At 44.6% G+C, this 16,203-nt stretch overlaps 2 protein-coding genes across 7 annotated transcripts; both read right to left on the bottom strand.

The window, feature by feature from the left end:
* Window positions 1-1,404: 1,404 nt before the first annotated feature.
* On the bottom strand, window positions 1,405-6,266 carry LOC125990198 (echinoderm microtubule-associated protein-like 1). 2 transcript variants are annotated; one of them, XM_049757065.2, is made up of 7 exons: window positions 5,107-5,976; window positions 4,342-4,539; window positions 4,064-4,193; window positions 3,881-3,982; window positions 3,644-3,678; window positions 3,535-3,561; window positions 1,405-3,346 (listed from the first exon to the last, which is right to left on the bottom strand). In XM_049757065.2, exons 1-7 carry the CDS (start codon window positions 5,270-5,272, stop codon window positions 3,072-3,074), a joined length of 933 nt encoding a protein of 310 aa, XP_049613022.1. In that variant the 5' UTR covers window positions 5,273-5,976; the 3' UTR covers window positions 1,405-3,071. The 2 variants fall into 2 exon arrangements, with proteins under 2 accessions (XP_049613022.1, XP_049613023.1); XM_049757066.2 differs by lacking the exon at window positions 5,107-5,976 and adding an exon at window positions 6,001-6,266 and having other exon boundaries at window positions 2,604-3,346.
* Window positions 6,267-6,954: 688 nt separating this feature from the next.
* On the bottom strand, window positions 6,955-15,735 carry LOC125990118 (bromo adjacent homology domain-containing 1 protein). Of its 5 annotated transcripts, XM_068649256.1 has the most exons (8): window positions 14,325-15,140; window positions 13,060-14,294; window positions 10,332-11,900; window positions 9,540-9,829; window positions 9,305-9,464; window positions 9,145-9,224; window positions 8,985-9,076; window positions 6,955-8,870 (listed from the first exon to the last, which is right to left on the bottom strand). In XM_068649256.1, exons 3-8 carry the CDS (start codon window positions 11,878-11,880, stop codon window positions 8,675-8,677), a joined length of 2,367 nt encoding a protein of 788 aa, XP_068505357.1. In that variant the 5' UTR covers window positions 11,881-11,900; window positions 13,060-14,294; window positions 14,325-15,140; the 3' UTR covers window positions 6,955-8,674. The 5 variants fall into 5 exon arrangements, with proteins under 5 accessions (XP_068505357.1, XP_049612821.1, XP_049612823.1 ...); XM_049756864.2 differs by lacking the exons at window positions 13,060-14,294; window positions 14,325-15,140 and adding an exon at window positions 15,163-15,735; XM_049756866.2 differs by having other exon boundaries at window positions 13,009-15,140.
* Between the last annotated feature and the right edge of the window lie 468 nt (window positions 15,736-16,203).

The raw sequence follows: 16,203 nt of genomic DNA, 5'->3' as shown, positions 1-16,203 counted from the left end.
ACGAAGACACTAAACCAACAGGTGGTTGTGTTTATTTGGACCATTTTTAACACTAATAAGAAAATAAAGTAATAAAGATGTTTTTAAAAAGACATTGAACATTTACAGTAAACGTACAACAAATGAAGCAACAGGTGGCGCTGTAATACCAACGTTAGCTTTTTGGTCGCCCATTCGCAAAATTTTATGTACTCAAATATAAAATAAAATAAAAACTACATTCATATTTATCAAAAATATTGTAACACATATAGGTCAAAGTAAAAATATATTTCTATTTTAACCTCTTGCAACATTTAAAAGTTTATTTGAAAATATTGGATGTGTATATTCTATATGAATGTAAATATACGTGTATATATAAATATTAATCAAATGTATATTTCTGACTAACTTGGTTTGCATCAATGTCATTAAAAACATGTCTAGAGGTGTTTGATGATGAACTTGTGCAGTACCTGGCACCAGGTTTTGGCCCAGTCAGACATCACATCTTTCACTGGAACAAAAACTGAGTGCAAGGTATTGCATAACATCTTCATCACACACTTTTGAATGTGTTTTTCAATGACACTGATGCAAACCAAGTAAGTTAAATTTTAATCAAATGTATATTTCTGACTAACTTTGTTTGTATCAATGTCATTAAAAACATGTCTAGAGGTGTTTGATGAACTTCCGCAGTACCTGGCCCAGTCAGAGATGTCAGCTGGTTTGATGTGCTCACTTTCCGTCTGGTGGCACTTGTGTACCATTAGAAGTGACAGGAGAGGTGGCTGCACTCGCGACCACCCTGTGGTGCATTGTGACATCACACATCAGCTCCTCAAGCACAACACTGCGTACTCACACGTTCCAATTGCAAGTTGCCGTCTCTTCCGCTGTGCATGTACCACGAGGCTGTCGGCTGCACCTCTGGGGCCCAGACCTCCACTTTCGTGTCAAGCAAGCAAAACAAAAAGTCGTGAATTGCACTAATTGACACAAAAAGTATTTCCATTCATTTTATTCATTCATATTAATTAATTCTATTAAGAGAACAGAGTGATATAGTTTCACTTTTAATGTGTGAATTCCCAAATGTGTGCATTTGTGTGAGCAATTAGCTCCACACCCAACATGCAATGAGCATCTCAACCAAGTTTCAGACTGAAAAGACTTTATGTGCCAAAATACTGAGTAGTTCAAAAGTGGTCAAATTACTGTAAAAGGCAACAAACTGTTCCTCTAATATCATGTCTTTACCTCCGCTTGTGAAAATACAATTTCAAATACGAATACCACATTTTATTTTATATGCTTCCAGTGCCATCAGTTGCTAGGGTTTTAATCACGAAGTGTTTCTGGTTAATTAAGTGATTTAATGCTGAATCAAACTAACTAGCCCCTGTGAGCCATTTGTTGTTTTTTTTTTAATTAATTTGTTCATTTTTATTTCCTTGGCAGCTATAATGGTACACGGTCCTATTTTTAACATTTTATTTAACATTGGCTATCCGGGGGTTTTCAACTGATTTTGTCCAAGGGACCACCATTATGACCAAGAAGCAACTCGGGGACCACTGAATTGGCAGAATAGTATTTCATTTTGCACTAAAGGACGATAGACCTGTAAAGGGTATTTATTTGCATCTGTATGTCTATTTTGGAAATGTACATTTGACATAATTTGGATGGGTAAATGAATCACAAAATAAGCTGCAAAATAACTTGTTGACAATTGCTAGAATATCGCACACTGTCAAATGACCGAAAGTCATAGAAACCTGAACTACAGCGGATTAGCGCCCTCTGCTGGAAATATGTTCTGCGCCCACCCCACTTATTCCTTTGCGTGGGAAGTCTTTTGACCACAACTTCTGAAACTGCTGTGGCAGATCTGCTGTTACCCACTATCTAATTTACCGAGCAACTGTCAAATAACTCAAAGCACGGATTAAATCAATTTTAGAAAATAATATAACGTGTCATTTAGACTGTGCCGGTGTTTTGACCTTCCCTAATCACCGAAGGCAGAATACTACATAGGGAAAAAAAGTGTATATGTTGGCGTCAAAATGTGCAGGTAGACGACAAGCAGCCGACGTGGAGCCTCCATTATTCCAGTTTGAACATCAGCTTTTGCGTGGAAAACATACAAAATAGGTTAGGCGCTTTCCTTGATTAACGTTTGATCGACAGCCGAGTGCGTCTTGCGGGCGTGCTCATTGACCAGCCACCTTTGTTGATATTGTTTTACGATAGCTAGCGAGCAACATACAAACTCGAGGAGCCTGTGTCGTAATGATGCTCCGGCATATTTACATGTAAATGGCAAAAAAGAGCTTGAAAATGTTTGCAATACTCACTCAAAACACAGCTAGTAGATACCGGTAGTTAGGTAAGGTGAACGGCGTGTGCGTACGGCAACCGAGAAAGCTCAGTTCAAAAGGAACCAAGTGCGTTTTAAAACCTGCAGAAAAGCGGAATGACTCTTCGGACAACAGCAACAAGGACGTGTTATTAAGGGAAATATTTGTATCCATAGTTTTTTTTAAAACGGATTTTTCAAGACATAACTTTGAGACTTATACTAAATGGATTGCCTAAAAAAAGGAAAGAAATCACATCACAAGTTCTTTTTTTTTTTTACTACACATAACCTACCAGGTTCATTATCATTACACATAACCCAATCTTACATTCTAGTACATACGGTATGTGTTTGCAATACACATTGTGGAAATACAACTACAAATAACAGACACAATCAGCAAAAATGAACACTTACTCATTCACTAAAGGCCTCACCCCAGTAGACATCACCCCTCTACATTTGAGTGAATAAACAAGGGTTAGTATTTATTTATTTTTTTCAATTTAGGGTTTAAAACAAGGCATAGATTATAAATTATGATTTTAAACAAGAAGTTTGATATCACTTAATTTCATTAGGTCAAATGATTTTTTTTTGCATAATTGTGTTGCTCAAGACTCACAACTAGATCCATTACTACTTTCTAGATAATTACTTATTATGAATACGTTAAGTCAAAAAGTTAAAACAAAATGAAGGTGTTGGTTCTTGCTGGTCAGTAACAAATCTGAAAGTACTGTCTGGAGGACTTGATGGGGCTTTTGTGGCTGTTAGCATCATGTTGTGTGTTCTGCTGACTGGTGACATTGGTAGAAGTCTTCTGAAGGTTCAACATAGACGACGAACTCCTCCTTGCGTCGGATTTGGCATGCTGGGTCCCCCCTGGCCCACCACTGCCCCCGGCTGCTGGCACCGCGGGGGCAGATGTTGCAGTGGTCTCAGAAGACCCAGTCTTTCTTGCGAGGGGGCTCAGATAGATCTGCATAGTCACTAAGTGAAGCGGTGAGATGGGGATGAGGTAGAAATGGTGGTGAATGTGAAGGGGGCAGCATGAAGGGGACAAGGGAAAGAAGTCATGGTGAGATGAGGAAATAAATGAAGGGTAGACACAGAAACACGACTCAAATACGAAATTCAATACCAGATAGTGTGGAAATTTCATCATGAGTGAATCCTACCTTTGCTGTGCGTCACTCGCCTCATGCCTGCATAGTAACAACACGTCAGTGTCTCGTGTAAAGACTTGCATCAAAAATACAAAAATGATACCGAAACTCAAATCTTTACCTAAGCTCACAAGTTCCTCCTTGGATCTGCTGATCCTAATGGTGAAGATTATTATTATAATCAAAATACCAAAATCATACAACCAATTCATTGATCGAGCTTAGAAAAATTCAAGACAGTTCAAAGGCATTTAACCAAGGTGTCCCTCAAGGCTCATTACTAGAACCATTATTGTTTTTCTCCTTATTCCCCATTCCTCTGCTGTGCTATTTGTTGAGATAAAATAAACATCCGCACCCTTCTTGTATGCTTGCACAGGACGATGCCGATGAGGACGGACGCGTTTTGGATGTCTTACATGGACTGTCCTTCACACTCCCTGCCGGGCTCTTGACACCACTACAAAGAAGACACAACAAGTAAGGATATATTCGTCCCTAAATCAACATTTTTATTTTCAATATAATAATATCCTCTCACCAGTGAGGGGGTGTTGGGCTGTAGTTCCTGCAGGTAGCTCCAGATGGTAGCGTGGAGCTCTTCCTCAAGTTGGCAACACCTGAGGACCCCATGGGTGCTCTTGGGGGTAGACCCAATGAGACAGGCCTCCCTGTGGTGGAGACAATAATGTACATAAAAATTAAATCCCGTGATCTGAGTTTAAAAATGGTAATGTTTTTTCAGTAAAAAGTACAGAGACAAAGTTGCAGTGGATATACACAAAATGAATGTGACAATTAACAGCGATCTTTGCAAACCTTTAGTGCCTGATGTCCTCCTGCCCAATGCGGTAGCATTGGCGGCTTGGTGCTCCTCTGAGATGTTGAGCCTCTTGAGAACGTCAGCTAGGGTCATCTTCAGTAACTGGATCTCATCCTCCTGCATCTGCATCCTCTGCTCCAGGTAGGTGAGCCGGTCGGCCACATCCAAGTTGCTAGCCGCTGAGCTGCGACCATCTGGATGATGCCATGTTGTCAGCGTTCATTACGTAACACATCTTGCAATGCTTTTATGAAATCCCTGGCTTGTTTACATCGGGTCTCATGATTAAGATTGCGGATTTGTCAAATGGATTGACAGATGGATACATCTCTCATATCACCAGACACTTTCTTCATACGGTTATTAAATTGTATTCCACAATTTCCCTAAAATATTGTTAAAATTGTTCATATTATAAAGTATGTAAAATAATATTTAATAGTATATTGTCTGCTATGAAAATGTGATTTTCAATAAAACAATGATCCTAACATATGCAAAAGCAATTACAATATTTTTTAAAAATTAATCAAAATTAAATGCAAGTGGATGCAAAAAAATTAGATACATTCTAAACAAATAAAAAACACTGTGCAAATCATAAAATCCATATTTGTCCGTTCATCAGCATCAAGATTAAGCTTTCCAACCCCCTTTCGGTCTCACGCACGACAGTCAGACTAAAAGCAAACAAGGTCAAAGCACAGCAGGATAAACTGGACGGTAAACAAAAAGTCCATGCAACAATTGTGGTGGTCTACCATGTGAGCCGCTGGACGTCGACGATGAATAATCGCGAGGGAACCTCTGCGGGCCCGCCGGGCCTTCCTCCGCCACCTTGGCCGTATTCCTTCTCTTCCTCTCCTGGCGAGAGCACACTCTCTCTGTCCTCCTCAATCCTCCTCTGGATCCACTCACTCCGTCCATCTTCTGCAGACTCAATTCTTGAACCCACCTGGTGGCATCCAGGCCTCCTGATGCTGAGCCCGCTCCGGTTTCCACGGCGACTGGCAATACCACCGGGATGCTGTTATGTATAAAGCCCCTTCGCTCTGGGCTTAAAACCTTAGCCGTGGTCCAAATCAGCCTAAATTGTTGTGTGTGAGGGGGTACACTGATAATCCCCCAGACTGAGCCTCTTTGACCCTGCCCAACTGGTCTCTCACATAAGCCTGTCACTGACAGAAAAGGACACCAAATAGGGTGGCCTCTTCCTTTCCTTTTTTTAACGTCTTCCTTGGTAGGACTGCGACATATCCAGGTTGGAGGAAGAATCTATTTATCTTTAAATCTGCTATCTTATTGTTCACATGTAACGGGAAACAGCATAGACATATTAATGAATGAAAAATTTCATGTTTAAGTAAATTAAGTTGTGGGTTTGGAACAAATTCAACAAACTCGGAAATCAAGGTAGCACTGTAATCATTAAAGTGTCCCATAATCGGCTTCTGATTTCCAGTTTGTTCCCTCAAACCGGCTGTGACATCATCCGCATAGACACACACACTTCCCATATAGCGATTGGGATTAGAATAGCACATAATCCTACTCCTGTAAAAGGGAATTAGCAGTCCGAAGCTGCATCTCAGATGTACAAAGGTCGTGCCCTCCCTGTAGTTAGAAAACATTTCATGACAAAAAACTTCAACTACCTGTCAAGGAGTCGGCGTCAGGCGCTAGGAGAGAGTCGCTGTGGTAGCTGTCTTTCAGCGAGCCCGTCTTGAGGAGGGCCCCAGGGCCCTCTTCCATTCCCAAACCAGGGTCCACCAATTCCAAGTCCCCCTCGTTCGTGCCCGCGGCCATGATGTGGGTCACCTTCTCTTAACAGTCGGTTGCTCCCCCCTTACCCACTACCCACCTGCAACTTCGCGGGCTAGTCAGGGCACAGAGAGCTTGATGTCACTCAGAGGACAGATTAAGAACCCGCTAAGCCATCTCCACATACAATCCAGTGGGGGTGGTAGACTTTGTGTGTGTGTGCGCGAGTGTGTACAGAACATGGGACAAAATTCTTTCACAGTTCAGGCCCAGACATAAAACTAATTCCTGAAGGATACATTTTATGTAGGTCCAGTGTGTGTATCTGTGTTAATTCCAATGTGTGTTTATGTGTGGGCGTGGCCATGATGCCAGCAATCATTTTTACTCGCAACCTCAACAGATGCAGCTATAGCGACCTTGAGACCTTACACAGGCAGCAAAGGGTTCTGACCCCGTTCCACACTAATACAAATACACTTCTGTCTCACTTCTGCCCTCCTGTGGAGATCTTTATGCACGTTTATCTCGCCGACGGGGAAACATCGCACACTTCCTGTTTTGATCACATGCAGCTTCCCTTCTAGAAGGGTGAGCGGCAAATATTTCTAGAATAGCCGTAGAGAGCCTTTTGTTCCGTATCAGGAGCCATTCTAGATCTAAAATCTAGTGCTTTTGCCGAGCTTCCAACTTGATGCGTGGCAGGCACTCCAGACATTTTCTTGTAATATATCTTAATAGGGATTTTTTTTTTTTTACAACAGTTTCCACTAAAATGACTGAGAAAATATGATCCAATTTTGTCGAGAATTATGAGCATTCCTGGGTGGAAAAAGAACACAGACAGAGAAATTTCACAAAGAACTTCATTAAAATGTATAAATATTCTTTCAATGCAACATTAAAATCAGTAGGGATGTTACATCAATTCAAGAGATTTTCCAGGGTGCGACAAAAAGCGACAATAATATCTGATAGACACGTCTCTACTGCAAAAATATCTAAACATCGTTATGTTCATCCCAAGACATTTTCCAAATATATCAAAATATATGTCCATGAGAAGCATTGGCGCGGACTATAGTCTGCTTTTGTTATGACTCACACCAATTGCTGTGTGAAGTGACAAAAAAAATGGCTGAGGGGTATCTTTACTGTATAAACTAATCAGTTTCAATCAATCAATTTCCATTCATCAAAGCAGATCATCAATTTCACATAGCATGCCCCCGAATAAGTTAAATTGACCTCTACACTTGACTCCATTTAAATATCCTTACCTTAAATATAAGTAATACAGATCTTGCAAAAATACTACACTATGTGTCTATTCAAACAGTGCTTGGATTAAATATGTACACTTAGCTTTTTTTTCAGAAGGGGAATTTAACATGTTGAAAATGAAATGAAATACAATTAAGTTGCTTTAACACCCCAGAGAGGGAAATTTAAAAAAAAAGTCATCTAAAAATATATTGCATGTGCTATCATAGGAAAGTAAATTTAAATAGGCTTCATCGGGATCAATACGACACGATCAGGCTCTGATTGGGGCCAAATATTTGGATTCATGCACCCTCCAACGCTGGTTTTCTATATTAACTAACTAGTACTACTCAACCCCTTCACAATATTTTTGTTTACATTAACAAAAGCAGACATGTTTACGGTTACGACGTCCCTCTTCGTGCCCCACCCCAATAACATCTTAAGGAATGTTTTAGTGCAATTTTAACAAGGCTTTCAAAGCAGGTACTAAAGCTCCAAGACAAGTGGGCCATTCGGGCAAAAGTCAATCTCTAAATATAATGAGATGACATCATCGTTATTTCAGTATTTTTGTGACAGTTCTGTTTGGTAGTGTGCCGTGAGATTTTTTTAATGTGGAGTATGTGCAGTTAAAAGGGAGGAAAAAAAAAGACCTACAGGAGATGTTCGTTGAAGCAAGAGAGACATTTTGAATAGACTTTGGTCATACATGTTGTAGGTTGTGTTGATTCAGAAAAAAATAAGTGAGCGGTACCGAAAGATTTGCTTTCTGTAAAAAGCTGCTTTTGTTTGGTTTGATTGCCTGAAAGCCTCGCTGGAAAAAAAATCAGGCACACATATCACACATTCCCACATTTATCCACAGTGACAACACTTGTCGACTCCCGCACGCACACACACACCCAACTGTCGATTATCTCCTCCTTCAGCGGAGGCTCGGTGTTGGCACTTTCGCCACTGGCTTACAAACGGAACAAACATGCTGCTAAGGTGCTTTTGGGGGATGGGGGGCAAGGGGGGGCAGTTGAGAGAAAGTCGCCCAGATCAGCCTGGTGTTCAGCATGCCTGGTAGGCAAAGGCGCAATGGTGGAAGGGGGAGGAAGCAGAAAAATCAGATTTGATGGAAGCAGAAAATACAAGCGAGCTGAAAGAGACGTACGAGGATTTGACCGTAACCTCTTCAGCTGGCTAAAGGGCTCACACGTGTAACAACATTAGCATTGGCGCTGTAGCGTAAACGTTGACTTAATAACTAGACATGTGCCGCTTAAGTGAATGTTGTCGCCACAGATTCCCTTCCTACTGCAGATTCTTGAGTATGCGTCCGTAGCGGAAGTCGTAGACGTGTCGGCAGAGGTAGACCAGCTCGGGGTCCACGTCTGTGGGCACACAGCGGTGGGAGGGCGGTGTAAAATCCAGGCAGCAGGGCACCACGCTACTGCCGCCGTCGCCGGGGAGGGCGCCTTCGGAACGACGCTTCATCAAGGCACAATATCTGTGTTCATAAAATCAAACACAAAATATGATAACATTCTCGGGTTCAACATATGGACAAATGTATTGGGACAGCCTGCTGCAAAATTGCTGCGTCATGCTTGTTGTCCCTCACCTACAGTACTGGGCTAGTGGGAGGACGTAGCATCTGTCTTCAATGCAAGCTACGCTGTTCTCGTCCTGATGTCGAGAGGCAAAGATCTCGTTCTGAAAAGGAGAATTTTTTTTTTTTGGACCAATTTGTTTTGAGGTATCATGATGTAGTGTAATCTCACCTCACAGTGTGTGCTGGGGTCTCGCCCCCCCTGCGTGTGCTCCGGTCGGTAGTACCAGAAAAGACTCATCATCAGCTCCCCTGAGGCGACCAATAAAAACACACATAGTGTCGTCAGCAACCTTGACACTCTGTCCATCAACCCTTGGTTTCCCTCGTACCGCTTTTGGGATCCTCCCACAGGGCGGATATCTTGGCCACGTAAGGGAGAGATTTCTTCCTGGGGCCCGAGCGCAGCAGCACCGTGTCTCGGATACGGATCACCTCACCGTCCCTCTCCACGCCCTCGTAGCACTGCCTGAGCGCCATCTCGTCCTCCCCCTGGCGCCGCAAAAACAGAAATTGTCAAAAATTGCCCCCAAAGTGATATTACCATTTTGTGTGTGTTAATCTCACCGCAATGAAGACCTCCTTCTCTGTGGGGTCCCCCACAGGCCGCCATCCGTTGGTGGCTCGTCTGCGACCGATTCGCTTTTGTTGTGGGGATCTCGGCTCGGCATTTTGATCTCTGTCGGAGGCACCGGACGGGTGGTTGGCGGACGCTTTTAGCCGGGCCCGGGATGGCAGGTGGGGGTTAGCAGTCTGGGTGGAAGTGGGCACGCTGGATAAAGGGCAGTTGGAGAGAGGCAAAGATGGCGGCACCAGAATGGAGGGGTTGTGGTCACCTTGAGGAGAGGAGTAAGTTTCTGGAAAATAGGGAAGGCAGCAAAGTCACGCATTTGAAAAGTATGCTTAAATTAATATCTCCCCTTAGGAGAATATGGTCCTATTTGTGCAGTAGACCCGAGTAGTCATCTCTCTAATGGGAGTCGGCTTGCACAAGGCCGTTGTGTAGCCTTGTTGTGTTTATCTTGATCGTAAAACTCGCACCCTTGGGATTGTCATTTTGAATGTGCAGTTGACTGTATTTGAAATTCCATTATCATGATTCACCAAATTAGAAGCAAGGTTTGCCGGGATAAATCCGCTTTGGGGTTTTCAAGTCTTAAGGGGATGGAGCTGGCCGAGGCTATCACAAGGTCAAGGGCTAATTGCCAATGGAGTCCTTGAAATGAGCAATTGTTGTGGTTCTCACGTAGCTTCTGACAACATGTTTCGGGTTAACATTATCAAGCTAGATTTGAGCCCAGATGAAGCAGTATAGCGTTGGATAAGTGCAGTAGGCCTTGAGTTTGTTTGCTTACAAACCTGTTTTGATGCCATGTGAGCATCCGGTGCACCCCGCGTCAAAAGAGCACCCCCTGCTGGTGACAGGGGACATGGCTCTGCATGCGTAGCCGCTCATCCCGTAGGCGTCGCCGTAACATGGTGACGTCACAGAGTTGCAGCAGGACGGGTGAGGCAAGCCAGGGGTGTGGGTGACGCGGGGACGCGGCAGCGGCTTGGAACCCATCGTCCGGTTGGAGCACAAGGCAGGTGGCGCAAAGTTCAGAGGCCGTGGGGTGAGCGTGCCCGACGTTGCAGTGTGGGGGGCGATGTGGACGTAGTAACATACGCAGGGGTGGGGGCTGAGAGCGAGTGCCGGGTGGGAGTGCGTCAGGGACGGCGTGGTCACCAGGCACTCGCGTTTGACAAGCGTGCCGCCCGAGCCCATGGCACCTCGGTCGCCCGACTCAGGGTGGCCCAAGAAGAAGGCCAACCGGTGGCAGTACTCCATCGAACCCTCAGGGGGACAACAGTAGCAGGGGCTTAGCTCAGTTTCCAGCTGTTCTTCCTTCACGTTCTTGAGGGAGTAGCCCAACATGCTGCGGGACTGGTAGCCCGGCTTGGGTAGAGCGTGGGTGCTAGACTCCCACTCCACTTTGGGCTCAAACCCGGCTTTCTCCTTGCAGGCTGCGCAGCAACAGTGCATGGGGGAAGCTTTGACGGGAGCCTCTTTAAGCTTCTGAGAGCGCTCTTTGTGTTTCACTTTGGGGGGCTGTTTTAGGGTCTGGATCTGGGCAGGAGTCTTGCAGGTTGACATGGTAGTTGTGGTAGATGCGGTTCTGACTCGCTGTTTAGACGCAGCAGACGAGCTGGTCAACTTCAGTAGAGCGGCCGCATTGAGTCCAGCCAGTCGCCGCGGTGTCGGCACGTCCAGAATTTCCAAACTCAAGGCCCGATTCCCGTCTACTTTGGTGGTCCTGGCTGTCTTGACCTTCTTGGGGATTTGGTCAAATTTGTGAGATGATGACAGTCTAGAGACAGTTCCTCGAGAGGCTTTTGGAGGTGCCCTTTCATCTGGGGAACCTCCTCTGTTGATGGGCTCCTCCTGATGTTTTTTGGCCACCTTGGCTGCCGGTTGGAGGTCAGTGGCTCTTTCCAGAAGAAGTGTGTTGACAGCCTCAGCATTTAGGGAGGCCAGTCGTCGCTTGCGGGGTTGTAAGACGTGAGCGCTTGATTTGACCTTAGATGCCAACTTGGCCTCGCCAAGCTTCCCTTTCTTGGACTTGAGAGATCGCTCTTCAGCTTTCTTACTGATGCTTTCCTCCAACCTTGTGAGGAGGACACGACACCTCATGCCCTCTCCCAGCCTCCCTCGCAGAGGATACAATTTCCTGTCCCACTTCTTGTCCTCTGCTTTGGCCCTCTTGTCCTTCATCACCTTGTCATTTTTCTCTCGTCGGATGACCTCGCCGATCTTCTTAGTCCGGCCGAAGCGGAGGGTGCGCTCGGCCTGGTCCCTGCCCATGGTGCTGCCGTGTGGCTGCAGAGGGCGGTGGTCCCAGCGGGAACCTTTCTGCTTGGTGTGGGTCATCACATGCTTCTGGAGGTGGCCTGGAGGTGGCAACATGACAGGAAAGTGGTCAAAACTCAGGAGAATGACGTTGCCAAGGAGAGGGGAGGGGTGAGCAGGTACGCACAGAGGAGGAAGTTTAATATTGTGAGACCTCACTTAAGCAGTTCTACATGAGAGTAAAAGCTTGAAAGCATATTTTGAAGTCACTTGATGCAAATTCAATGTTGATCGGTTCAATAGGAAACATCCAAAATACAGATTGACACCAATGAGGGTAAAAAAAAAATCCCAGGTGGCCTTCAGGTGCTTAACATACTTTACAAATCATCACCTCATTCTCACTAAGAACATAATCACTAATATATATCGTGAAATTGACGTCGGCCAATTCCCACCGCCAAAGTTTCGCAGTACAACAGATGTTAAACGGCTCGGGCAATGGGCCAAAGCGGCGCTTCGAAGCAGGACCGATGTTAAGCGTGGCATCAAGTCATGAGCGTTAAAATGATCCTTAGACGCTTTTCTCCATTTTAACTTTTTCAAGACGCTCCATTTTTTTCCCATTATTGCAGTCTACAAGTACCTTGCATGCATTAACACTGAAAGCGGACAAATTTATTTATTTTTTTGCGTGTTGTACTGTATGTCATCCAATGACAAACAGATAGCTTGGTGTGTTCAAGGTTCTGAGAGATTAAAAAAGCTTGTAAAGAATTCCAAGTCCCTACACACACACACTTGAATGCACCACAGGCACATTTACTCTACATGCATGCACACATCCATATGTGCATGCATGTATGTGTCAGAAGGATGGAATACAGTAAAGTCTGACGTACTAGCTTACCCATGTGAAAAGGCTCTAAATATGGGCTGGGGGAGGGAGGTGAGGTAAGAAGAAGTGTACTTGTGTGTTTGGGGTGGGGGTGCGCGGACAGAGGCAAAATAAAAGGCACCCCCTCCCTGCTTTCCTCCCTCCCCGATCCGATCCGATCGCATTTTCTCATCAACGGCACGGCGGCGGACACGATCGAGCGCCTCGCTAACCGAGTCGACAGCTCCGGTAGATTCCCTCGCGCGGCCCCTCCCTCCCCCTCTCGACAAATAAACATGACATTTTCGACAAATTATCCTCTGCTTTCTCACCCCTCCAATCGGAATAAGTTGGCGACGACCAAGATCGAGGCGACAACTTACCGCCGCACTTCCTACTGCTTGACGGAGTGGAGGGTGCGGGGAGGAGGAGGGTGACGGGGAGAGCGAGGCGAGGCGAGAAAGCCGGACTGGTGCGATGATGGCACGGCCCCCCCGAAATGGAATGGCTGGGGAGGTGCGCGTGGACGAGTGTTTGGTTTCCTGAAGCAAACTATCCTAAATTACAGCGCATTTGTGGACTTCCACCCAATTGATAGGCAAATTATTGTTTGATTGTCATAACCATACAAGGCATAATATTTTGACAATGGAACGCAAACTGAATTCAAACGCAGACTTGTCCTTTTAACAGACAACCAACAGAATTTAGCAGCAATAAGAAACAAATGAATTTTGGTGTTTTGGGAGGGCTGCAATGGACTAAAAGCATTTCATTGGGGCAAAAGAATTTGAGATGAGTATTTTGCAAAAAGGAATAAATCAAGCTTAATGTTCGCGTAACAACAGGAAATGAATGAATTAAATATTTTTAATAAAAAACTGCTACAAATAGTACAGGACTCTTGATGACGTGAGTTAAAGATCAGAGGGATTGTATCTCATATTTACAGTAATTATGATCTTAAAAGCGGATCTATGTGTATTTAAAAAAATCTGTATATTGATTTTTGCATTTAGAGTACAGACATTTTTATCGTTCCCTTGTGGATAGGCGAGTGAAAACATGTCATAAAAACACTTGGAGCACTGTATGCGCTCACCAGCCGATTTATCGGTGATGTCATGATGCCATCATCCCCCTTGTGAGCTCATTGCACTTATGACCTAATTGTCAACTACTAGCGTTTATGGGTTAGGGATCATGGCAATTCATTTGGTCTATAATTATGCACACTCACACAGGCTTTAAATACATATTAGAACATTAAAAATACTCTCGAGGGTCTCACAATGTTTGTTGCGCGTTGTCATGGCACCGGTCTACCTGCGAGTGTGCGTGGCCATGGACCTACTGTTGCGCTTTAATGCATTGTTTTTATGTACCCCGCGAGTCCTGATTTTGGGACCGGGGGCGTGGCTAATACGGGCCCCAATGTCATACTTGAGTCACTCCCCCACCCCACCACTATGCAAGAACCCTTGACACTCAAGTTTTACAGTTTATAATATTTGGATTTTTTAGATGTGGATGGGTACATTAAGTTCAAATAATAAATTGCTTTATAGCTCAAAAGACCATTTTTCTAGCCACTTTAATTTTGCAGTCAAGGAAAAGACTTGGGGGTTCTAGAAAGTGTACGATACACCTAATGATTAGTCATGTTTGAGCTTGACTCAATTACTACAAGGTTTCAATATTGCTTCCGTTTTGTAGTTTTACACTTCATATTTTGGTCCTGTAAAAAGGCACAATAAATCCAACCATGTAGCTCAACTAACATAAATGGATTCCAAGACCGAAAGTTCGAATGTTTTTCGCCCCCATTTTATAGCTTTGATACTTGAGTTTTATGGTACTTGGATCAGTTAAGGGCCAGTAAAAACTCAAATGATGCAGTAAATGAACGCTTAGCCACAATGTTTTTTCAGCATGCATGTACATTTGTGCATTTACTACAAGACTCCATTGTGTTTTATTCTTTTGACACTTAGTGCTTGTTTTTTTTTTTTTTTTTTTTTGTCCATTTCTATACCCTTGACTTTTGACTTTTACAGCACAACAGTGCCTTTTTCTGGCCATGTAAAAGGTAAATTAATCCAATAATTAGTCCTGTGGGCTACACTATGGACTCCCGCTGCATTTCCGACCGTCTTTTATGGGATTGTACAGACTAATTGGCCTAATTTCGCTCTATGACTACATTGTTTGCCTTGCACTTTACCGGTGGGGGAAAATGTGTGCGTGTGCGTGCGTGTGTGTGTGTGTGCGTGTGTGTATGGAGCTGCTGCTGGTGGTGGTGATGGTGGGGGTGCAATGGGATAACAAACAAGTCCTAGACTACCACTCCCTGGGAATCTCTTTTCCCACCACGACTTGCATTCATACTGTTAATAATATAACAGGCTTATGAGTCTGAAAATGTCCCCGAGACATTAATTTGTTAAAAGGCCCGCGACGAGTGGGGATGATACCGGAGGACTTACCGCGATGGAGTTGAGCCACGCAGCCGTTTCAAGCTCGCTGGTGCGATGGTCCAGCCGGTCGGGGGCACCGCTTCCCAATAATCCGATCCAACGAGTCCTTTTCCGCCTGATCGCTCGCTCACTCTTTCGATCGATCGTTCCAACTCGGTTTTTCCCCACGAGTCGGATCTCCGGTCACAAGCGCCTCCACCACTTCCACCACCCCGTAACCGCCAAGCCCTGCTCGGCCAGCTCGACTGGCTTGTAGTGCACGGAGCTTCACGCTTGGCGCAGCCGCCTCCTGCCAGCGTGCGAAACAACAGCCCAGGCAGCAGACAGCGAAACAAACGAGGCTCAACCGGAATCCGAATGGAAAAGTCTGCAAGCTGGTGGATGATTTCTGGCTTTTCTCCTAATATTTAAAAAGAAGCGGAGGTGAAGAAGCAGAAGGAGAAGAAAGAGGAGGACAAGAAGAAACGTCTACATCCTACTCGTGCGTGCTGCCGGAGCATGTGATGGCAACATAGTGAGGCTTTTAAAGGGGTATCCACGCGTGACTGTATACCGTGGGGCAGGCGCACGTCGCGCACGCACGCCTATGCGAGACCCGCCCTGGTAACTTTGCAGGAGAGGGTTCACTGTGACGTCACTGGACACGATCCACCTGTGTCCATATTACATTAAGTTTAACCTCCCGTCACTTACTCACCTTTTATTTGTGTTTGGAAATTGTATCAGACCCCCCCCCCCCCAAAAAAAAAAAAAAAAAATCACGTGTGCTTTAATAGTGGAAAATGGCAAACCATAATATTACCAACCTAATTGTACTGCTCTTTCTGGGCCAACTGGTAACAGTACAAGACAGATATGTACCGTTCATGGAGATGGCTGAACTCGTCTCTGCTCATCAGTACGGCAGTAATATTAGTCGTTCTTCACAGGGGACAAAGAAAAAAATGACTGAGTACTGTTATATTGTGTCTCTACATGTGTTGTTGCACCGTTTGTGTTCAATCTGTTGCTGGAGATGTAAATGTTTGGCGCAAGATAAATGAGCTTAAC

This window comes from Syngnathus scovelli, chromosome 20 (genome assembly GCF_024217435.2).
Source record: "Syngnathus scovelli strain Florida chromosome 20, RoL_Ssco_1.2, whole genome shotgun sequence".
In the NCBI taxonomy this organism is placed as follows: Eukaryota; Metazoa; Chordata; class Actinopteri; order Syngnathiformes; family Syngnathidae; genus Syngnathus; species Syngnathus scovelli.
Note: the sequence above shows the minus strand (reverse complement) of the source record. Positions and strands in the feature narration are given on the sequence as shown.

Bases quoted from the DNA above. Each gene is read 5' to 3' on its own strand.
- LOC125990198 (XM_049757065.2), bottom strand. From the start codon at position 5,272: ATGGACGGAGTGAGTGGATCCAGAGGAGGATTGAGGAGGACAGAGAGA. The intron at 4,540-5,106 runs GTAGACCACCAC...GGCATCATCCAG, and splicing joins GACGTCCAGCGGCTCACATG to ATGGTCGCAGCTCAGCGGCT. The intron at 3,679-3,880 runs GTGCGGATGTTT...CTTCACCATTAG, and splicing joins TGTGCAAGCATACAAGAAGG to GATCAGCAGATCCAAGGAGG.
- LOC125990118 (XM_049756862.2), bottom strand. From the start codon at position 12,869: ATGAGAAAATGCGATCGGATCGGATCGGGGAGGGAGGAAAGCAGGGAG. The intron at 9,225-9,304 runs GTACGAGGGAAA...TGGTCGCCTCAG, and splicing joins GTGGGAGGATCCCAAAAGCG to GGGAGCTGATGATGAGTCTT. The intron at 9,077-9,144 runs GTGAGATTACAC...TCTCCTTTTCAG, and splicing joins ACCCCAGCACACACTGTGAG to AACGAGATCTTTGCCTCTCG.